Below are 24,670 nucleotides of genomic sequence, written 5' to 3' on the forward strand. Positions count from 1 at the left end.
GATTAAACAATCAGTAGACTTTAAGAGAGTGAGCCAACCTAATATGGCTTTTGGTGTTTTATTTGAAACGTAAGCCCCAAATACAGAACCAAATGTAATTTTTGGTTGCCTGTGCTGTGGCTTCCCTTTATCTGAATGGATAATAAAGAGTTGACTGTATTTTCACATAGTACTGGATTGAAGAAAGAAAGTTTTCTTAATGTTTTCATGATTTTTTTTATTAAAGGAGTTTTGCTGATTCATAAGCTGCTACCAATATTTGGTTTTATATGTCTTTTTCCCTTTTTTTCTATCATGTAATAGTTTTAATTTATGTAGAACTATCTGAAAAGTGTGGGCCAAAATCTTCTTTAAAAAACTTGACAAGGCAAAAACTTGACATTGCATATATTGTTAACTGAAAATCTGTGTATATTTTACTGCCTGCTTTACCTTTCTGATTCAGGTGAAGTATTTGATTACTTAGTTGCCCATGGAAGAATGAAAGAAAAAGAGGCCCGTGCAAAATTTAGGCAGGTATGGAAAGTAGTTTTCAACTTTGTTTTGCTGATATTTTTAGTGATGTACAATGGACAGTATCACAAACCAGAATTCAGAGTACATGGTACTTTAAAAAGAAAAATTGATGCTTTCTTTTTAAAGATGGAAACCTGAAAAAGAAATTTGTAAAATAGTTATATTTGGTTATTTTTAGATCACCATAAATAGTAAAATGTTTATAGTTGAGATTCTTATTAATAACTCTTTGATAGTCTTGGAAGTAGAGACCTAGAGTGAGATAGAAAATAAATACTTAAACATTTATCCAGGAATTATTATTGAGTATTATTACCTTTATATGTACAACATAACTGTGTACTGTTTAAAAAGGTTTTTGTATTTTTTTAAGTAATTAAAGATATCTTGCTTTTGGAACTCCTATTTTTGTAGGTTTAAAGACTATGATCAATTTTATTTAGTCGAGTAGGGAAGGAACCTTGCCAGTATGAAGAATATGGTAAGATATTGGTATTTCCAGGTCGACTTGATTATGATTTGTTACCTAAATGATAAAATAAGAAAAAGCAATTTAAGTTCATGTAAGCTTTTGTTTCTAATTTTTAGGAATGAAGTAATTAAAATTAGCATACTTTAAAAATTACTGTAGCACTGCCAGATTAATAAATTGTAAATTGTTCATAAAATTTACTGAAGTTTCAACAGATAACTTACTATATGCCAAACTTTGCCTTAGTGAATTTAAAATACTCACTTAAAAATAGTTCAGTATCTCTCCTCTAAGCATGATTCTGCAATTAAAGTGATCCTGTAATCAGTAAGATTGGGTCATACTAATATGAAATGTTCCACTGTGAGATTTCTACATATATGTTAACATATAAACAATTATAGAAGTCCTAAAGAAGATGGGAGGAAAATACCTTTTTGACTATTTTATTGACATAGCACTCTCCGAATTAATCATGGAGTGAGTTTATTTTGGGAAACATCTATTTATTAATATCTCACAGAGTCATTATTTTTTGGAACACAGTATATAAAATGCTTTAGACCAAAGATATATACAGCCATTCATTATATTTGAAATGGATCTTAGAAGCATTTGACTTAAAATAGCTGGATCTAAAGACAACTGGTAATGAGGAAGCAACATTGCGATCAGCCACATACTATTAAGTTCTTTTCTGTGCTGGGTTTCAAGTCCAAGTTTACTTAAGTAAAGAACTACAATCATCACTTCAAATGTTGTCGTTCTCTCCATCTCAGTCACTCTAGCCTTAGTAGCCAACTAGGAAGAAAATTCCTATTGACATTAGATATTTCCATTGAAATCTAAATCGGTATTTGAAGGACTGTCACTGCTCACTCTTCTTTTTAGTTGGTTGGTTTTATTTATTTATTATTTAAAACATACTGTGGTCGAAAATTGTACTGGGTACTATATGGAATTAGAGAAGGTGAAAATGCCTGCTGTTTCAAAGAGCTTACTCATCTTTACTGACAGGTGTGAGCAGGATAGGAGGCTAGGACACAGATATTTTCATAAAGATCCAAGTAATTATTAAGTGGCTCTTTTTTTTTTTAATGAAATCTGGATTCCTTTGAAATGAGATCAGAGGTTGAATATGAAATGAATTCTATTTAAAATGTAAAACAATGGGAGTTTAAAAAATAATTCTCTATTATAAATAGTAAATGTATTTTACTATCTATATGTGTTCCCCCCAAATTAAATAGGTAACCAACTCACATTTTAAAAAACAATGAAAACACATATACCATTTTGTAGTTATTTGTCAAAAACTTGTTTTTGTTTTTATATTTATTTTTGCTGTTTATTTTTCTTTATAGGTTTAATTAAAACTCTAGTTAATGTATATTTATTTTATTTGCTCTATATTTCATGCAGTTACTTTTAAGAGTTTAACAGTGAAGGGGAATATACTGTATTAGTAAGGATATATACACACCTGTACATGTATGTCCTTGACTCTACCATGAATTATAGCAAAGACACTACGACAGTTTAGGACCAGTTTAGCAGCTATTGCTCCTCTGCATTCCCTTAAGATTTGAAGGCCTACAAGAAAATCATAATGTTGATTCAGCCCTCCCAATATCAAGGCTATGACTTGAAGCTTGGGAATTCCTGACCCACTTATAAATAATTGCAAAGCAAACCCCGCAATTGCACCTCATGGCAAAACATTGACATATCTTGTCTTAGGGTCAGTGCAGGACTTATTGTCAATTATGTTTTTGAGATCCGTAACAAAAGGATCATAAAGAAGTTCATACATTACATTTGTGGAGATACAGAAGGTTTGAGATGGGAGGGTCTGGCCATAGATTAATGCAGTAAAACTTGGATTTGTGGATGCGGATTCTTACAATGAGTGAGTCAGAAGCCAGAGCTGCTTTCATTGTAGAAATTGTATCCTACTAGATCAGTGTGGTGGTATTATAAATTGTCTTTCCCTTCTTAAGTCTTTAAGACGCAGGAGATTTTTATTCCAGAAGTGCCTATAGAACTGCTTTCATAGAAACTATCCTGTCTAAGGTGAAGTTCATGTTTGGTAACCAAATCATCTATAGTATGCCTTCTTTATTGTATCAAGAGAAGGTGACTTGAAAAACATAATGTTATCAGCAAAGTTCTGTCATCTGTGATACAAAAATAGCCTTATAGTATGAATATCCTATGGCCTATATAATATATTCAGTAAGTTGAATTAATATTTACATATAAATGTATATCTCTTAACTAATGAACATATTTTGGTGAAAATTAGATATTACAATTTGAAGCATATTGCTTAAGAAGATGAATGCTACATATTACTTGTAGGGTTCTGCTGTATTTGGGGGACTCACACATAAAATTGATTATAATCATTCACAGTTCTGCTCAAAAACATTTCATGGTTCTGTAGCACCTGCTTAGTTTGGAATTCAGAGACTTTTACCAACTTGTCTGTCCAGGTTTAACTCCCAGTATTACCATTTTCCAACTTACTTTTCAGATACATTGTGTTGCCTCCACAGTAGGCATTTCACCCCCTTACCCTCTACATCCCCATCCCCAAGCCTCCACATTTTAAAATATTTCTGTCCTTCATGTTGGCTTAGGTCAAATGTTAATATCACCTACCAACTGGAAATTATTCTTTATTTTTATGATTCCTTTGCTTCTTTGTACATCTGCTTCTATGATTCTGCCTTGTTATATATATAGTTACTTATACACATATTTTTTCCTCCTAATCAGACTGTAAACTCCTTAAGGACAGGGTGCATATTTATTGTTCATTTCTGTGTTCCCCTTGCAACTAGCACATTTTCTTGCACATAGCAGGTACTCAATAAACTGTTGGATCAAACTGACTTTAGTAGAATTACATCTTACTCATTGTATGTTGATTTTATTTTGAATTCATGTCTTCTCTGTCTTTGAACCATTTTAATATACATTAGAATAATTTTATAATACTGAAATAGCAGCTTCACTTGTACTACTTCAAAGTTTTGTTTTTCTTTTCCCTAACCAATATCCTATTAGCGTGGTCATACTTCACATCACCTTTAGACTTTTAAAAATCTCATTTCTGTCCCCACTTGTAAATGCCTAAGCAATACTCAACATTCAGACTGTGTTTACATTTAACTGACTCCACAGACCTGAATGTTCTGCTGTGCTAAAATGGCCATGCATGTATGTACAAAGTAGCTCTTACCTGATTGCTATCAGATAGTTTCCATTTCTGTATTTTATGTAATAAAAGTGTATAACTATCATAGAATTGCTTATAACCTATTTCTCACTTGTATCTTTGTCCCGTAAGCCATTGGGTTCTTTCCTGTTTAGCACTTATCCCCAAAGAGCCCTAGGTAATAGAAATTAAGACTGCATGCAGAATCTGGTTACAAGGGTAGAATACTTTGCCCAGCTGAATTAGTGACAGGTTTAAAATTATATTTCGGTTTTATCCTTTTTCTTTTGAAAATTAGGTTTCCTTTTAAGGCTCAAAAATTTTCCCTTGCTTTGTAATATATGAACAGACAAAAATACAGTATTGCTAAATGCCCTGTTAATAAATTCTTAAGTCAGTTGACCTCCCTGAGAAACATGCCTTGAGCACATTTAATGTAATTCCTAAAATAGAGTTTTGCATTTTGAACTTGAGCGAATTATCTTGAAATGCTGATTCATGTGTGCCAAAATTCTTATTCCAACAGTGGAGTAAACCATTTGACCCAAAACTGTGAAGTATACATTTGATTGTGTAAACAGAGAAATATAACAACCTATACGAAAAATCTTCATGCACTCTGATAAATATTTAGTATATTTAAGCAAGAGAACACTACTTTTCCACATTGTCTGAATTTAAAAGTGAAAATTTCATCACTTTAGCATGTATGGTTTTCTGAACTAAAGGAACAGTGAAATTACTAAATGTAACTTTGAAATCCAAGCTAGTAACTTCTTTAACTGGAATAATAATTTGGAAAAATGTGTGCTTTTACTATAATAATTTTGAATCTTTTATCCAAATATTTATTTCAGATTGTATCTGCTGTACAGTATTGTCATCAAAAGTGCATTGTTCACCGTGATCTTAAGGTAAGCAACTGGTTTTATAACAAAAATTTCTTATTATTAACAGATATTTGATACTGTTAGAGCTATTTTTTGATTGCATGATTGTGCCAGACATTATAGAAGAAAATTCACTTTTATTTAATTTTTACAGCAGCTTTTTATAAAAGGCAGTATTTTCTTTTTTTTAAATTGAAGTATAGTTGGTTTACAGTATTATGTTAGTTTCAGTGTATACAGTCATTCAGTTATATATTATACATATATTTTTTTCAGGTTCTTTTCTGTTATAGGTTATTACAAGATACTGAATGTAGTTCCCTGTGCTATACAGGGGTCTATTTTATGTATGGTATTTTGTATCTGATAATCCCATACTCCTAATTTATCCCTCCCCTCTTCCTTTTCCCTATGGTAACCATAAGTTTGTTTTCTGTGTCAATGAGTCTGTTTCTATTTTGTATATAGATTGATTTGTATTATTTTTAGATTCCACATATAAATGATATTATATAATATTTGTGTTTCTTTGTCTGACTTACTTCACTTAGTATGATATTCTCTAGTCCATCCATATTGCTGCATATGGCATTATTTTGATCCTTTTTATGGTGAAGTAATATTCCATTGTGCATGTACACACACACACACACACACACACACACACACACACACACACACACACACACACACACACACACACACACACACACACACACACACACACACACACACACACCCAACCCTGCATCTTCTTAAGCCAGTTATCTGTTGATGGACACATGGGTTGTTTCTGTATCTTGGTGTGTGTGTATCTTTTCAAATTGAGTTTTTGTGTTTTCTGAATATATGCCCAAGAGTGGGATTGCTGAGTAATGTGGTAGCTCTATTTTTAAGTTTTGTAAGGAACCTCCTTACTCTTCTCCATAGCCGATGCACCAATTTACATTCCCACCAACAGTGTAGGCAGGTTCTCTTTTCTTCACACCCTTTTAAGCATTTATTAATTGTAGTCTTTTTGATGATAGCCCTTCTGCCCATGGTGAAGTGATAACCTCATTGTGCTTTTGATACACATTTATATACATTTTTCTAATAATTAGCAGTGTTGAGCATCTTTTCATGTGCCTGTTGGCCGTCGTGTATGTCTTCTTTGGCGAAGTGACTGTTTAGGTTGTCTGCCCATTTTTTGATTGACCAGTTGGTTTTTTGTATTATTGAGTTGTATGAGCTGTTGATATATTTTGAATATTAACCCCTTGTTAATAAAAAGTTTAAAAATTTGCAAATAGTTTATCCCATTCCTTTATTCTTTTCTTGTTTTGTTCATGGTTTCCTTTGCTGTGCAAAAGCTTTGAAGTTTGATTAGGTCCCCTTTATTTTATTTATTTTTGCTTTTATATCTTTTGTCTGGGGGAATAAACTTAACTAAGGAGGTGAAAGACCTATATGCACCTATAACACTGAAAACTGTAAAATATTGATAAAAGAAATTGAAGATGATCCAAAGAAATGAAAAGATACCCCATACTCTTGGATTGGAAGAATTAATATTGGTAAAATGCTGCACTCCTCAAAGCAATCTACAAATGTAATTCCTATGAAAACTTCCATGACAGTTTTCACAGAACTGGAACAAATAATCCTCAGATTTATATGGTACCACAGTAGACCTAGAATTGCCAAAGCAATCTTGAGAATAAAGAACAAAGCTGGAGGCACAGCCCTCCCAGACTTCAGATGATACCACAAAGTTACAGTAATCCAAACAGCTTAGTATTGGCATAAAAGGAGACAGATAGATCAGTGGAACAGAATCAAGAGCCCAGAAATAAACCCGCACACCTACAATCAATTAATCTATGGCCAAGACAAAGGAGGCAAGAGTATACAGTAGAGAAAAGACAGTCTCTTCATCAAGTGGTGTTGGGAAAGCTTGACAGCTACATTTAAGTCAGTGAAATTAGACCACTCTCTCACACCATATACAAAAACAAACTCCAAATGGTTTAAAGATCCAAATACAGGGCATGACACCATAAAACTCCTAGAAGAGAACTGAGGCAAAACACTCTGACATAAATCATAGGAATATTTTCTTAAAGGGCAGTATTTTCACTGAGCAAATGAAGAAAATGTGGATGAGAGGTTATCTAGCATTAAAGGTTAAGAGGATTTGATTCTGTTAATTAGCTTCTCTAAATACATAAATGTGTAACTTTGTCCCTAATTAAAAATGCCGGAGGCCCCATTCCATCAGAAGCAAGGTCAGGGTACAAATCCAGGTTTGTCTGATGTAAGAGCCAGTGCTCATCCTTACACTGAAATTCAGAGAAATGGTAGGAAAATTTTAAATGTTTTTATGAATCCCTGGTGGCTCAGTTGGTAAAGAATATGCCTGCAATGCAGGAGGGCCCAGGTTTGATCCCTGATTTGGGAAGATCTTCTGGAGAAGGCAGTGGCTACCTGTTCCAGTATTCTTGTCCAGAATCCCATGGGCAGAGGACCTTGGCAGACTACAGTGCATGCGGTCTCAAAAGAGTCAGACACGACTGAGCGAATAACACTACTACTATTATGAATATCAAATGCATGTGATTAGTATAAACTAGCATACTTTCGGAGAAGGCAGTGGCACCCCATTGGGGTTGCACAGAGTCGGACACGACTGAAGCAACTTAGCAGCAGCAGCAGCATACTTTAGACTAAGTTATGTGTGATAGTCAAGAAATGATGGTGGCAATGAACATGGGAGGGCAGATACCTCTTGGAGGAACTGATTTCATTTTCTTTAGGTAGACTGAGAAGACAGATGGCTGGATCACGTGGTAGTTCTAGTTTCAGCTTTTGAAGAACCTCTGTACTGTTTTGTAGAATGGCTATACTGATTTACAGCCCTCCCAACAGAACACAGTGTTCTAGTTCCTCACACTATTGATGACACTTATCTTTTATTTTTTTCATATAGCTATCAAGTTGTGAGATAATACCTCATTGTGGTTTTGCTTTGCATTTCTCTGATGAGTAGTGATGTTGAGCAACTTTTCATATACCTGTTGACTGCATGTCTTCTTTTGTAAAATGTCTATGTAGATGTTTTGCCAATTTTTTAATCTGGTTGTTTGGTTTTTTGGTTATTGAGTCACGTGAGTTTCTTACATATTTTAAATATTAACCCCTTTCAGATGTGTGGTTTGCAAATATTTTCTCCCATTCTGTATGTTTTCTTTTCATTTTGTTGACGGTTTCCTTTGCTGTGCAGAAGCTTTTTAGTTTGATATAGTCTCACTTGTTTATGTTTGCTGTGGTTGCCTGAGCTTTTGATATATAACCCGAAAAGTTGATTATTGGTAACTTCCCTGGTGGTCCAGTGGTTAAAACTCCAAGGTTCCAATGCAAGGGGCACAGGTTGGATCCCTAGTCAGGGAACTAAGATCTCACATGCCGTGCAGTATGGCCCCACCCCCCAAAAGTTAATAATACTGTATTAAGTACTGGACGTTTGCTTAGAGAGTAGATTTCAGGTGTTCCCATCATTAATACCCAAAAAAAAGGTAACTGTGAGGAAATATGTTAATTAACTTTAGTAATAATCATTTCACTATGTGTATGTATATCAAATCATAATGTTCAGTTCAGTTTAGTTGCTCAGTCGTCTCCGACTCTTTGCGACCCCACCGTAGCACGTCAGGCTTCCCTGTCCATCACCAACTCCTGGAGTTCACCCAAACCCATGTCCTTTGAATCGGTGATGCCATCCAACCATCTCATCTCTGTTGTCCCCTTTGCCTCCTGCCCTCAATCTTTCCCAGCATTAGGGTCTTTTCCAGTGAGTCAGCTCTTCACATCAGGTGGCAAAGTATTGGAGTTTCAGCTTCAGCATCAGTCCTTCCAATGAACACCCAGGGCTGATCTTCTTTAGGATGGACTGGTTGGATCTCCTTGCAGTCCAAGGGACTCTCAAGAGTCTTCTCCAACACCACAGCTCAAAAGCATCAATTCTTCGGTACTCAGCTTTCTTTATAGTCCAACTCTCACATCCATACATGACCACTGGAAAAACCATAGCCTTGACTAGACAGACCTTAGTCGGCAAAGTAATGTCTCTGCTTTTGAATATGCTGTCTAGGTTGGTCATATCTTTCCTTCCAAGGAGTAAGCGTCTTTTAATTTCATGGCTGCAGTCACCATCTGCAGTGATTTTGGAGCCCAGAAAAATAAAGTCAGCCACTGTTTCCCCATCTATTTCCCATGAAGTGATGGGACCAAATGCCATGATCTTAGTTTTCTGAATGTTGAGCTTTAAGCCAACTTTTTCACTCTCCTTTTTACTTTCCTCAAGAGGCTCTTTAGTTCTTCTTCACTTTCTGCCATAAGGGTGATGTCATCTGCATATCTGAGGTTATTGATATTTCTCTTTAAGTATGTTTTTTTATTAAAAATAATTTTTAAAAAAGAAATGGTTGAGGCCAAATTGATTTTTTTAATAAAAGTAAAAAAGTTCCTTGTCTAAAAAAGTTTTTTTTTTCCCCTTTTTCTCTATTTTTCCAAATTTGATTTGCATGTTCCTTATCTAGGAGTCTTTTTTTTTTTTAACTTCTTTTCTCATTGCCTATGTCAGTTACTAGCAGTAATTTGTGTTATATTTGAATATACTGTCCTAAATAGTTGTTTAAAGTCTAACACTGTATTTTGCTCCATTTTTCTGAGGTTTTAAAGTTTCTACTGCTTCAAATATTTCTTTTTCTCAGTTTCCTCCCTCAGCTATTTTAAGGGAAATCACTGCTGCAAAGAAAGAAAAAGAAGAGAGCTATTTATTTCCCTGCCTGTGTGTTTGACTCCTAGTTTGTTGTCTCATTTCTTAAATGGAACATATCTGCAAAAAAAATAAAAAAAACATTCATCACCTTGTGTTTCTCCTCTAGTCCTGTGGAGAGAGTTTCCTGTATGCACTTGGGAGGAAACCTCAAAACTCTCCAGCTTTCCCCTTCTTGGGCAGCCTTGGATACTTTGCTGTCTATCCAGACATCTTTAGAGAGACTGAGCTAAGTCTAGCTTGCTCCCAGAATGCCACAGAAATTTACAATTACCAGACCCTTAAATCAGAACATCAGAGTAACCTGGTTTTGTCACATAGTCCATAATGTGATGAACTAATATAAATCTTCCAAATCTGTGTGCTGTTAAAATATACCACATTTTTTGCATATTTTGGGTATTATCTGTATCTTTATTTCCTAAAACAGGATGAAAACAAATATCCCAAACTAGTATTCCTTAAGAAAAGAAGGAGGTAAGGGAAGGAAGAAAAATATGATGGGCTGAGTGCTGAGGTCTGCTGACTATTGGACCCTTAAGTGGTGTAGAGAACTCTGGATTTATTTTAGTAAAATTTTACTCCTTTTTGTAACCTGATAAAACACATCTACAAACCAAGTGATAACTTTGTTAGTCTGTCAGTTTAGCATAGAATGAAACAAAACATGTACAAAACCAAATCCTTTATTGAATTACTTGCATGTATAAAAGGTACCTTTAAATGTTTTTCGTTAGATGTTTCTGATTCAGGAATATTTTAGAAAACCCATTTTTTCAAAACATAGGGAGAAATCTCTTCTTTCTACCATAATAAACCTCCAGTAAAACAATGTAGTTTTAGAAAATTAAAGAGGCTTAAAACAGATAAAACCTAATGGAGGCTAATGTTGTATTGTTTTCTTTTACTGGAAGAATAGAACTTTGTTGAGGATGCATTTTGCAAGAGAGGACAAGGAATGAATTCATTAGTCATGGAACCCCTGACTTGCTTTAACTAGTGATACTCTATTAAAACAGAGCATATTTGGGTAAATTGGTTGGTTTAACCCCATAGTGTATTAGTGTTTTGTTGACTTATGTTCTTTAGAATAGGTCATATTAAGGTACAATTCCAGGATGTTTCTTACCGTAAGGAAGAAAATTAGGCTTAAAATGACCTCTGGGAGAAAATAGTTTTTAAATAAACTTTCTTAAACAGTTACACACATGCGTGCATACTGAGTTGCTTCAGGCATGTCCAACTCTTTGCATCCCTATGAACTGTAGCCTGCCAGGCTTCTCTGTCCATGGGATTCTCCAAGCAAGGATACTGGAGTGGGTTACCATGCCCTCCTCCAGGGGATTTTTCCGACCCAGGGATTGAACCTGCGTCTCGTCTCTTACATCTCCTATATTGGCAAGTGGGTTCTTTACAACTAGCACTGCCTGGGCAGCTCAGTTACATATATGCATATAAACGAAACCTTCCTATATAGTGTTAAAATTCAGTCTTTGTCATTGTTGCTTAGTCGTTCAGTTGTGTCTGACTCTCTGCGACCCCATGGACTGCAGCACGCCAGGCTTCCTGTCCATCACCAACTCCTGGAGCTTACTCAAACTCATGACCATTGAGTCAGAGGTGCTATTCAACCATCTCATCCTCTGTCGTCCCTGTCTCCTCCTGTCTTCAATCTTTCCCAGCATCAGGGTCTTTTTCAATGAGTCAATTCTTTGCGTCAGGTGGCCAAAGTATTGGAATTTCAGCTTTGGCGTCAGTCCTTCCAGTGAATATTCAGGGTTGATTTCCTTTAGGATTGACTGGTTGGATCTTCTTACAGTCCAAGGGACTGTCAAGAGTCTTCTCCAGCACCACAGTTTGAAAGCATCAGTTGTTCAGCACTCAGCCTTCCCTGTGGTCCAACTCTCACATCTGTCCATGATTACTGTAAAAACCGTAACTTTGATTATATGGACCTTTGTTGGCAAAGTGATGTCTCTGCTTTTTAATACGCTCTCTAGGTTTGTCATAGCTTTTCTTCGAGGCGTCTTTTACTTTCACGGCTGCAGTCACCGTCTGCAGTCTGTCACTGTTCCATTTTTATACACCATCTATTTGCCATGAAGGGATAGTGTTAAAATTCAGTCCCATAGAGATGTAATTCTGAACAACTAGATGTTGAAGTAGTCTACTGGGCTTCTCAGTTTGATGTTATATTTTAAAATGAAAGACAAGAAATTAGGAGATTGAGACCGACATATATACACTATTATGTGTAAAATAGATAACTAAAGAGAACCTACTATATAGCACAGAGAAGCCTACTCAATGTGCTGTGGTGACTTAAATGGGACGGAAATCCAGAAAAGAGCAGATGTATGTATGTGTGTAAATGATTTACTTTGCGGTACAGCAGAAGCTAACACAACTAAAGCAACTAAACTCCAATAAGAATTAATAACAAATTTTTAAAAAGTAACTGTGAGGTAATAGATGTGTTAATTAACTAGATTATGGTAATCATTTCACAATCTACAGGTTTATTAAATTATTGCTTTGTATACCCTTTTAAAAAGTAATGCTATAAAGCCTAAATATATTCAATTTTTATTTGTCAGTCATACCTTAGTGAAGCTTGGAAAAAGTTTTTAAATAATAAAAAATTCACATAATCTTAAAAAGAGAGACAACAATACATGTTTAAGATCTGAATAATTATAATGAACATTTTATTTTACGTAGGCTCTTTACATTGTCCTTTTTATTATTTTCTTCTTAGGCTGAGAACCTTCTCCTTGATGCTGATATGAATATTAAAATTGCTGACTTTGGTTTTAGTAATGAATTTACAGTTGGGAACAAGTTGGACACATTTTGTGGCAGCCCACCTTACGCCGCTCCTGAGCTTTTCCAAGGGAAGAAGTATGACGGGCCTGAAGTGGACGTATGGAGCCTCGGCGTCATTCTCTACACGTTGGTCAGTGGCTCCTTGCCTTTTGACGGCCAGAATTTAAAGGTATTGGCTAAATTCGATATTAATGTTCTATCCCCAATCACCATGATCTCATCAGCCAGCAATAAATGCTTTCTCTTGCTTTCTAAGGAACTGCGGGAGCGGGTCTTACGAGGGAAGTACCGTATTCCCTTCTATATGTCCACAGACTGTGAAAACCTTTTGAAGAAATTATTAGTGCTGAATCCAATTAAGAGAGGCAGCTTAGAAGTAAGTAATTTTTTCCACCCTATATTTAAAGTTTGACAATTAAAATATTCGAGGAATTGGCCCATGTTCTTTTAGGAAAATTGCCAGATCATCTCATTTGTCTTCTGTTCAAGCTAGAGAAAGTAACATGATGCTTTCACTGCCCAAAAGTTGCGCAGTGGGTTTCTCTAGAGACTCTTACTTCTTCTTCATCCTGCAACGAAGTATTCAAACAACATCACAATAGGGATAAGATTGATTTAGTTGAAGAAAAAGGAAAACCTAACCTTGTATTTAGGAAGTACAGATATTTCAAGGATGAAAGAAGATAGTGAAATTTGAATCCAGTGAATACTCCATGACTGTATGTAATAGTAAAAAATTCAGTAGAACCCTGTCAACATCAGTACAAAAAATTTGATATATTTAATAGCTAGAGCATGTTGGAAACAGGTATTTCATTTCTTACCACACTGTTTTGTTGCCTATATACGTTCCATATATGTGAGATATTTATAATAATAGGTGCTATTATAAAAGTATTAAGTATATTGCACCCACTGATGTCAGAGGCTCATGTAACCAAAAAGGTCTAACATTTTTTCCTTCTGGTGCTGTAATCTGAACAACTTATTAAGTATTTTGCCCATCTGTTTTTAAGAATATTTTCACCTGTTCTAAAGTAATTTCAGAGTTCAGCATGTATTATTCTTTAGTACTTTTTTGTCTTCATTTATTTGCCTTAATAGATAGGGTAGAAAATTCAGAGAATTAACCTCATTTAAACTGTACTTTTTTAGTGTAGCAATGGGGCTTTCTGACACGGACTCCATGCTGGTTAGGAGGCAGCCTTATAGTGAGCCATCCCTGTGTACAGAGCTCTCAGGTTAGTTTGGGCTTTGTAACTTTATTACCACAATACTTTTCACTGAAAGATACAGTATGTTTTGATGGAAGTTAAGGGATGGTGACTTCCACAGGGAAGTTAAATGCTTTATATCAGTGAATCAATCATCAGATGTTTTTTACTGAATTATTTGTTTAAATGTGATTAGTTCCTTCCTATAATTTTTTTCTGGTTTTTTTTTTTTTCCTTTGGGGGTCAAGCGACATGTTAATAATGTTTTAATAGATAAATCTATGCAGTAAAAAAGCCCACTTTCATATTACTGCTCTTCTAAACTTACTTTCAACTATTATAATAGGAAATTAAGTGAAATAGTTACAATTGTGGACACTTTTCAGTTCTAAAATTTTATAGGGACAAAAAACTTCTCTTAACCCTGCTTTGTGACCCATTTTTATCACTGGAGTCAAATTTATATGCATGTCACTTAATAAAAAAATCTCCAGAATTGAGGCATCAGCTCAGCTAATCAGCAGAGCAAAAAGACCAACAAAAATTATTTAAGGGGAATAGATGTTAAAATCTCTGTGTACAGTTGATAAGATGTACTTAATGTCTTAATGATGATTCATTTACAATAGTAGCCAAATATTTAACTCTTTTATCCTTAACATTAAAATGTGAAGGATTACAGTATTAGAATTCTCTTAGTAGAAGTAAAAATCCAAATTATTATTATGAAAACATTTGCTCATCAGAAGTTCAACTTGATGTATTTGAATACAGTCTGGAACCTCCTGTTTCAGCTTATCAAAACTGTGTTTTCCAGCTATGGAACCGTGAGTCTACATTGGAAATGCTACCATAATATTGCAGATATCACTATACAAAGGCTGTTCTGCTTCACAATTCCCAGAACTGACTTTCCAGAGAAACCTGATACCAGTTTAAATAAAAGATTTCTTTTATCAAATCTTAAGAAACTCCCTTAGAAATAACAATGTTAAAAATTGTATTAGTCTTCACTTTTATTTTCATATGAACTTTATTGTCAACTTTGCAATTAAAATAAATCTGTGAACTTTTAAAAACAGCCATTTTCAAAACACCAGTCTGCAATATGTAAACAAATTTTTATACAGTAATGTTTTCATGTCATATTGCATTCTTTTTTTTTAACTTAAACATTTATAGTTTGTTCTCTTTGCTTTATCATAAGAATGACCTCCTTCCCTTTATGTATCAAAGTTTAACTGTTTTCTTGCTTGTTGCATATTTGAACTGTTTTCATTATTTTTGCTAAAATTAATGTGATAAACTTTTTTCCTTTGGGATATATGCTTAGATAAATACTCCAAGCCCATAGTTTCTGAGTCAGAAGATACAAGCAGTCTGCTACGTCCTGTGTAGCATTGCCAAAAAAAGATTGTATGTGACCTAAAGCACTTGAGGGTTTCTTCTCCACAGCTTGTTTCTATATTGGATAGAATAATTTCTAGTAATTGGTGTCTTTATTGTAGTAATACAGTCATAATCGCCTTAATTTGTGTTTCTTTCATTAGAGATAATGCTCAGTGTTTTTAATGAATAGGTTAAGGGTGCTGCTTCATGTCTAAGCTCTCTGTGTCCCTTTCACTGCTTGACTGAAGGAGTCTGGTTAATCAGCTTTACAGACTTATATCAACTTTGTACATTTTGATATTAAATATTTCCCAATTCCCATTTTTTATAAATGAAATTTGATGGTTTTTTTTTCAGTGTTATTTGAGTGTCATGAATCACTGAGTAAGCTTTAGTCTTTCCTGACTATATAATTTGTTAATATTAAAATTTGATTTAAAGAATCTTGATTCAAATAATCTGCTTATTGTCTTATTAACTTCTTATTTAACTTACATACCTTCCTGTTGCTTCTTAGATATGACTGTGTATTTCTTAGGGCCTTATAAGTTACGTGCCTTAATCCTCCATGAGAACAAAATTAATGAAATTGATTTTATATTATCCTTGCTTGACCTTTGGTTGTTTCTAGATCTAAATAGTTATATAGGTTTCTTAGGCTGTGTATATGAATGCTTTCAGCTCTTCCTAACTGGGATCATAATGGGAGAGACAGGATCACACATGATTTTAAAAGGATTTGTGTTTCATGCTGTGCACTGGTTTTTTTTTTTTTCCCTATTTATTAGAATATGTATGTCTGAATTTTTTTTTTAGAAAGAAGCCGAAAAACTCTTCTGTGTCTCATCTTTGTATATTTTCTTTAATTTTTCCAGTCCTTAACCAAAATGTTTAAAATAATACCAGTTTGAGCCTAAAGCAAAGCCCTTCCTTACTGCTTTTTGTCATTTTTAGTCCTCAAGAAGTATTTTTCTACTTTTAACATTTTTTTCAGCTAAGATAATTTTAAAAATCTTGCTTTTGTCTGCCTAGTACAAGTGGTAGTAAAGCAAAAAACAATAATAATAACCATTTTTGAAATGAAAATTTCTGAGTACAAATTCAGATGTATATGGGGTATACTTTACAAAGGCTAAAACGATTTAAGAAAAATTATTTTCATGTGGCCAATCTAAAGTCCATAGTCTTTTAATGTGTGGACCTATGTGTAAGGTTTTTTTTTCCTACTGTTAATTTGTTTAATTCTTCACAATTCATCTGTGTCCATTATTTTGCTAGAGTTTCTCAGCAAGTAGTCATCTCCATTCACTGGCAGTGATGGCTAAAGTAAACTTTCTTCAGTTTTGGAGTCTTGCTTGTCCTCTTGTTTCTTGTGTTGAGGTATCTCAAATGAAATCTGAAATGGATTAGTTTGTTCACCTGGTCTAGTGCAGCGTATTGGCCATTGAACAGTAGCTTCCGATTGCTCCTTCCTCCTAACGCAGGCAAACAGCGTTCTACTTCCTGTTTCTATGAGTTGTATTTAAAACCATCCTTTATATAAGTAGATCCTTTATTTAAAGGATGTTATAAGTAGATCCTTTATATGAGTAGAATCATGCAGTGTTTGTTTTCCTATGATTGGCTAATTTTTCTTAACAGTGTCCTCAGAGTTCATCCACATTATAGCATATGGCAGAATTCCCTTCTTTTCTAAGGCTAACACTTCACTGTATGTGCATATCGCATTGTCTTTATCCATCCATCAGACATTTAGATTCTTTCTACATCTTGGCTATTGTGAATAATGTTGCAGTGAACATGGGTATGAAATAGCTCTTCAAGATCCTGTTTTCAGTTACTTTGGATATATACCTAGAAGTGGGATTGCTGGATCGGATAGTTGTTCCGTTTTTAGTGTATTAAGGAGCCTCCATACTGTTTGCCATAGTAACAATACCATTTTACAGTCACACCAACAGTGCACAAGGGTTTCAGTTTCTTCATATTCTCACCAACACCTGTTATTTTCTTTTTTTTTTTTTTTGACAGTTTTCATCCTAACATATATGAGGTGATATCTCACTGCGATTCTGATTTCCCTGATGATCAGTAATGTTGAGCCTCTTATCATATGCTTATTGCCTACTTGTATATATTCTTTGGAGATATACCTATACAGGTCCTTTGCCCATTTTTTATTTTGCACAATTTTTTGTTGTTATTGAGTTGTAGAAGTTGTTTATATATTCTGAATATTAACCTCTTATGTGATATATGGTTTGCCAATAGTTTCCTCGTTCCATAGACTGCATCTCCCAGGTTGCCTTTTAACAGCCCAGGGTTGACTGTTGCTTGAGTGTCGGCTTAAATTTGACTCTGGTAATGCACACCAGTGCCAGTTTTCACACTGATTCTTAAAAATTCCTAGTTCTAGACTTAAATCTTAACTGTCCTCTCTTCCCGTATTCTCTAAGCTATCATCATTGACTAACCCTGATTTCCATCTCCAATGATCTCTTCTTTCCTAATGTTTTAGTGAGGATTTTAAAATATAGCAGATGATTTTAAAATCAGCACAGTAGATATTTGGTAGAGGACCAGGAGAAAAATCTCTTCATTATTCTTAACTATAAAAATACGAAGCAGAAGTTAAAATCAGTAGGTTTTTATGTTAAAATTTTTAAATGTGAAAATACTCCTTTTAGAGGAACATAGGCAGCAGGCAGTGTATTTTGAGTCAGTTCATTTGGTGAGTGTGCAGGATGATGGGTATAGTTGTCATAAGATATATTAATACAAGTATGTCTCAGGCCTATACCTTCTGTTGGCCTGCTAATTAAACTAGAAACAGTAACTTCAGTTTGAAAATGTCACATGATTCTTGTTGATTAAACTAGCAAATTTCACATTTACTTAAAAAAGAGCTAATATAAGTGGTTGAATGTTCTGATTGACCAAACATAATGTAGAGTTTATTTCCTAGCAAATAATGAAAGATCGGTGGATGAATGTTGGTCATGAAGAAGAAGAACTAAAGCCATATGCTGAGCCTGAACCAGATTTCAATGACACAAAAAGAATAGGTAAGTATTTAAGTATTGTGAGAGGTGCTCTCCTCCCTAGGCTAAAAGTCAGGAGTCCTTTAGTCTACCAAAATTGTGTTTAAAATGTAAATGGGAAGGAGTTTTTATTTGAAAAATGCTGCATTATCATCTTTTCTTTCTGCAGATATACACTAAACATTGCAAAATTCAAGTTCCTTATTTTGTTCTCATATATTATAATCTAAAACATTTGTTGGCAACAGTGATATAAAAATGGAAACAATGTAAATAAGCCTCATTCTTTTCTTTCAACAGTTCCTAACAAGAGGAATGACTGATTTAAGAATCAGCACTGTTCAGACTGAGAAATATCAGCAAAATGTAGCACATATTTTAACCAAAAATACAGAGACACTGAGTTAGCAGGAGGAGCCCTTTGGTCCCCTCTTGGTTTCCCACTAACTCAGCAGGGTCCATCCTCCACACCCGGTCAATGGCCGCTTCGAACCTCCTCCCTCTTCCTTCTCAAAGCCATCAGAAACTTTTAACTGAGTCACCTCAGCTATACTCCGGTCTTGCTTGAGGGCAGAACGGCAAAGGAGGAGCATTTGAGGGAGTTAGAAATCTGATCAGAACTGTGGAATTCAAGCCTTCCAAAGAATCAACCTGCCTACAGTTCAGAAACCAAATTTGTCAAGCGATGAGAGAAACTGCTCCATGAGTGGCTGAGTATGTGTTGCAAGAGAGAGAAGGTATTCTGTGTATGTCACAGACAAATACTATGTCTATTTGGACAAAGGAACTCAGCTCAATAATGTGCTAGGCAGAGAGAAATGGAGTAGGCTCGGGAGTATGTTGACTCATGAGAGTGTTTCTGCCTGAAAAATTGAGGGTGTACAGTATCTAACTACACAGAATCTGTATATTAGTAGTCCAGAAGTTTTTATATTAAAGTTACACTTTAAAATGTTAGAACTTAGTTTTCATATCTAATGTGGACAAACTTGCCCATTTTTGTTGGTTTGTTTACTAAAATAAACTTCAGAAATTTCACTTTTTTTTTATTTCTAGATATCATGATCACCATGGGTTTTGTACGAGATGAGATAAATGATGCCTTAATAAATCAGAAATATGATGAAGTCATGGCTACTTATATTCTTCTAGGTAGAAAAGCACCTGAAGTAAGTTTTTCACCTTTTCACATTAATGTGAATTATTTTTTAAGCTAAGTTACAGCTTCAGTATAGATATAATATTAGCAAATATATTCTAGGTGGTATAAAAAAAATATAAAAACACTGAAAATCTTATTTATTAGAATTCAAAATTCACAGTGCTAAGTTATGAACTAATCTTGTTCTAAACACGAAGAGATTGTTTTGAAGGAGTAGGCGTAGTATCTTGCTTAGCTCTGAGAGGCCCCGTTTCAGTCAGGTTCTTGAGAATAGCATCCTCCAAATGCAAGAACCCTTCCAAAGGCAACATGGTTATTTCAGGTGCACAGAATACACAGTAAATGAAACAAAGGGACATAACAGAATTTAAAACAAAATATAGGTGGGAACCCAGGAAAAGGTCATCTTGTGATATGTTTGCCTTGTAGAGGGTCAATTGTTTTTATACATCAATCAGGAATTCTCAAGGCCAGTCGAGATCTATCGTAGGGAGAGAGAGAGTAAAGAAGTCACTATGCCAGTGGTTATTGAACTGTAAAAGCAAATGATCCTTTGGGCCAGCAAATACAAAGGTATAAATTGAGAGTCAGGAATAGCCCAGAGCTTTGACAGTTGGTGGGAGGCATTTTGTAGAATAGGATTAAATTATTTATAAGTAGATAGTAACTATTAGTGCTCTCAGTGTGGAGGGGAAGGAATCAGTCCGTAGTGTGGTACGGTGTGGGATACGCTCTGAGGAGAAGGTGCACAGGAAACTCTGGGATGTAAGAGGACAGACACCCACAACGAGCCAAGCCATGTAAGAGGTAGAATTAACAGTGTTTGATAACCTGTTGGAAATGAGTGAGAAGGGACCCTCAGACTTGTAGCGTAGGTGACTGGTTTTATAAGACGTATTTGTCAAGATAGGAAAAGAGTGAATCTCAGGGGGAAGATGGGAGGCTTGTTCAGTTCGGGGTGGTTGAATTTGAACTTCCTGTTGGTTGGAGCTGTTCAGTAGTCATTTGGATATAAAGATCTGGATCTGAAGGGAATGAGTTGAATAGCATTAATAGATTTGTGAGTTGTCATCAGAGGACCACCCAGTAATGTGCCAGGAGCTGTTTTAAGGACTTTACTTTTTAAATTCATCTAATCCTCTCAGGTAGGTACTGTTACAGCAGAGGAAAGGGACCTTCAGTAGAAATGCTAAGAGCTGGGGCAGTGGTGTCAGAGAAGCCAAGCCAAGAGAATTTTAAGAAGTGGGAAATAGTATAAATGATTATTTCTAAAGACTTTGACCTGTTTTTACTTGGATTTTAGATTTTACTCCTGAGATCTTTAATTTCCTATTAATTTAAGTTTTATAAGCATACAGCCTAGCCCATGCATGAATTAAAATGATGTTTGAATTGCATTGATATAAATTAGTAAAACTACTATAAGTAGTAAGAGCCTGAGCTTTGGAGCCAGGGTCATTGGGTTTGAACTCCCACCCATCCCCTACCCTAGCATAGCCACTATCAAGCTGTGTGACTTAGGCAATTTACTTAATTTCTCTGTGCTTCAGTTTCCTGGTCTATAAAATGAGGATGTGATGGCATCCTATAGATCAGTCCTGGGTGTTCATTGGTAGGACTGATGCTGAAGCTGAAACTCTAATACTTTCGCCACCTGATGTGAAGAGCTGACTCATTTGAAAAGACCCTGATGCTGGGAAAGATTGAAGGCAGGAGGAGAAGGGGATGACAGAGGATCAGATGGTTGGATGGTGTTACCGTTTCAAAGGACATGGGTTTGGGTGGACTCTGGGAGTTGGTGATGGACAGGGAGGCCTGGTGTGCTGCAGTTCATGGAGTTGCAAAGAGTCAGACATGACTGAGTGACTGAACTGAATGGTACCTACCTCTTAGCATGAGTGAAAGAGTTTAAATGAATTAATACTTCTTAAGTCTTCAAAACACTTTCTGGCACATTACTATGTCCTTTGTGTTAGCTGTTGTTTTTTAAAATTTTCATTATCAGCATTACTCTGCTCTTTATCATTAGCAGCTTTGCATATTAGATTTCTCATTGGAAAGTCAGTGATTCAGTCAGAAGTTACTGGCAACAAAATACTTTTGTGTTCTAGTGAGAAGGATAGTGTATCAATCCCCAGTTTACCATGCTTAGTTCTAAGAAATTTCTGAGTCACAGCCAATAAGCCACATTTTTTGTTCTTTGAATGTGGTGGAGAAAGCCAAACAAAACAAAAAATGTGTGTGTATGAAGTAAAAATTTTAGGTTTCATCCTAAGTTTGAATCCCAACTACACCTGAGTTCAAATCCCAAAGATGTCTCTTGAATCTCTTAACGTCAATTTTTACATCTAAAAAGTGCAGGTTAATAGATCATAGGTTTGCAGTAATGATTAAAGAAAGTAACACATATAGCAACTTTAGCATGGCAGCTGAGTGAAGTCACTCAGTCGTGTCCGACTCTTTGTGACCACATGGACTGTAGCCTACCAGGCTCCTCAGTCCATGGGATTTTCCAGGCAAAAGTACTGGAATGGGTTGCCATTTCCTTCTCCAGGGGATCTTCCCGACCCAGGGATCAAGCCCAGCCTCCCATATTGTAGGCAGACCCTTTACCATCTGAGCCACCAGGGAAGTCCTCCAGCATGGCAGCTAGTATATAATAACCATTCAAGAATTGGTAGCTGTTATTTGGACCCAGAAGGACCCAAAGCCATTTGATCAAGATAACAGAAGATGACATGTTCTTGTGGAAAGATGTTCTAGCTGGTCCTCTCCCTTCCTATTTGCCAGGTTTCAGTTCTGTATCCAAACATTATTTTCTTATTTCTGATTGCTCCTTGTATGACTTGGAATAAATTGAAAAATCAAGAGTATATTTTGTTTCTATGAACTTGTTTTGTTTTAAAATGCTGGCCGTCTTTCTTCTTCTTATAGTTTGAAGGGGGTGAATCGTTATCCAGTGGAAACTTGTGTCAGAGGTCTCGGCCCAGCAGTGACTTAAACAACAGCACCCTGCAGTCCCCTGCTCACCTGAAGGTCCAGCGGAGCATCTCAGCAAACCAGAAGCAACGACGATTTAGTGATCATGGTGGGGGAGAGTCAAATAAGTGCAAAGACAAACCAAGTCTGCCCAAACTTGCATTTTTTGTTAAGCATGATACAGTTCACATGTTTATGTCTTTGTGTCATCCCTAGTTATCACAGATTTATATTACTGAATGATTAATATAATCCTGTTTTCAGGGGCTGACCTAATTTTTGTAATCAAACAGTTTAATCTTAGCTCAAAGTGTAGAGTATGCAAACAAAGATTATTTTTAATACAGAAGTTTCTGTTTGTGAGAAGAAAATATGTCAGTTGCTTTTCAGTTGATTATGCTTTTTTAAAAATTACAGCTGGTCCATCCATTCCTCCTGCTGTATCATACACCAAAAGGCCTCAGGCTAACAGCGTGGAAAGTGAACAGAAAGAGGAGTGGGACAAAGATGTGGCTCGTAAACTTGGCAGCACAACAGTTGGATCAAAAAGTGAAATGACTGCAAGTCCTCTTGTAGGGCCAGAAAGAAAAAAGTCTTCAACTATTCCAAGTGTGAGTAATTATTCTGACATATTGCAATATGCTGTAGTTATTTGTTGTTGAAATTTTTTAATTTAAAGGTTAAAAATTTTTTTTTCAAGTTTCAAAATTTAAAGTGAATCACACATTTAAAGAACATGCAAAGGGGGCCAAGCTTCTAATAAATGTAGTTTAAGAACAAAAAAATATGAATTTTTTAAATAACATTTACCTTATCACAAGGAAAGTACATTAAACTTTCCTGCCTCAGTTTTCCTTTTTGTAATACTTACTTGATAGTATATTTCATTGGTGCATTTAATTTTATGTTTACAAATAAGCTGTTCAGTGAAGGCAGACTACAGCAATAATTAATTTACAGAGTTAACTCACATTGTTTACTTAAAACAGAAAACTATAGAAATTAGATAATGAGAGCTGGAAGATAGATTGAGACATCTACCTTAAGGCAGCAGCAAAGAATGAAGAGAAAATATAAAGGGAAGCCAAGATGTACAGAGGATAGAAGTAGAATTAGTATCATTTAGGAAGTGTGAGTTTAGAAAGGAAAAGGGGCAAAATGAAGGGGAAGAAATATTTGAAGGAATAATAACAAAAAAATGATGGAAAACTTAATATTAAAAGGACTCAAAAGGCATACAGAAGACAGAAGGAGAACTTATTCCTGGGCTCATTAAAGTGGGATATGTGGATACCAAAAACAAAGAGGAAAAACTTTAAAGGTTTCAGAATGAGACAGGAGGTGACCTAGAAAGGAACAAGACGCACACTGACGTCAGACTTCTCAACATGGGTGCAGAAGATAAGTGGGTGAAAAATGTTTTTTTTTTAAATATCAAAAGCACATTGAACCCAGAATTTTATACCCAACGAAACTGTCATATAAACATCAGTCATTTCAGTTCAGTTGCTCAGTCGTGTCTGACTCTTTGCAACCCCATATGTAAAGAAGACTATTCTTATGACTAAAGTATTTCAGTTCTTGTTGAATGACCTACTTGAAAACACTGCTGTCTGAGGAAATATTCTTATAGGAAGAGAAAAGTATCTACAATACTCTGTAAAACATATGGAAGTTGAAAGCAATCAGCTAACTTACTACAGTATGTATGGTGATAACATACACAAAAAAGAAAAAAACAATAATGAAAATTCAGAACTAAAATTTTGGACAATATCCAGGAAGTGAAGATAGGGATAGAAATTAAAGGAAAAAGCATATGCCTTAAAAGGGAAGATGAGAGGGAAATTTAGGAAATCAATATAGTCAGCCCTTGATTTCCATTTATGACTGGTTGAATCTGTGGACAGGGAACCTGCGGATACACGGAGGGCTGACTATACTCAGTCATTTTATATGAAAGACTTGAGCCTGCACAGATCATGGAATCTGCAAGGGTCCTGGAGCTAATCCCCATTGAATAACAAGGGACACCTGTAGCAGTAAGCAAAAATGAGTTCAGAAACTTAAGGACAAAAAATATAAGAACAAAAATAAAATGTATAACTTTTAAGCCAATAGAAGAAAAAAAAAGTGATTTAG

At 35.2% G+C, this 24,670-nt stretch overlaps 1 protein-coding gene across 6 annotated transcripts in view; it reads left to right on the top strand.

Moving 5' to 3' along the window:
• MARK1 (microtubule affinity regulating kinase 1) overlaps positions 1-24,670 on the top strand; it is a 141,120-nt gene that overhangs the window by 97,612 nt on the left and 18,838 nt on the right. For 5 of the 6 annotated variants that reach the window (XM_018060170.1, XM_018060173.1, XM_018060174.1 and 2 more), the window contains exons 6-13: positions 446-516; positions 5,069-5,125; positions 12,676-12,912; positions 13,000-13,119; positions 18,312-18,411; positions 19,444-19,556; positions 22,484-22,637; positions 22,946-23,139. In XM_018060170.1, coding sequence (XP_017915659.1) covers positions 446-516; positions 5,069-5,125; positions 12,676-12,912; positions 13,000-13,119; positions 18,312-18,411; positions 19,444-19,556; positions 22,484-22,637; positions 22,946-23,139 — 1,046 coding nt within the window. Of the gene's footprint in view, positions 1-445; positions 517-930; positions 998-5,068; positions 5,126-12,675; positions 12,913-12,999; positions 13,120-18,311; positions 18,412-19,443; positions 19,557-22,483; positions 22,638-22,945; positions 23,140-24,670 lie in introns of those variants that run through there. The other variant, XR_001919276.1, reaches the window with a different exon arrangement.

The sequence above is a fragment of the Capra hircus genome, chromosome 16 (assembly GCF_001704415.2).
Source record: "Capra hircus breed San Clemente chromosome 16, ASM170441v1, whole genome shotgun sequence".
NCBI lineage: Eukaryota > Metazoa > Chordata > Mammalia > Artiodactyla > Bovidae > Capra > Capra hircus.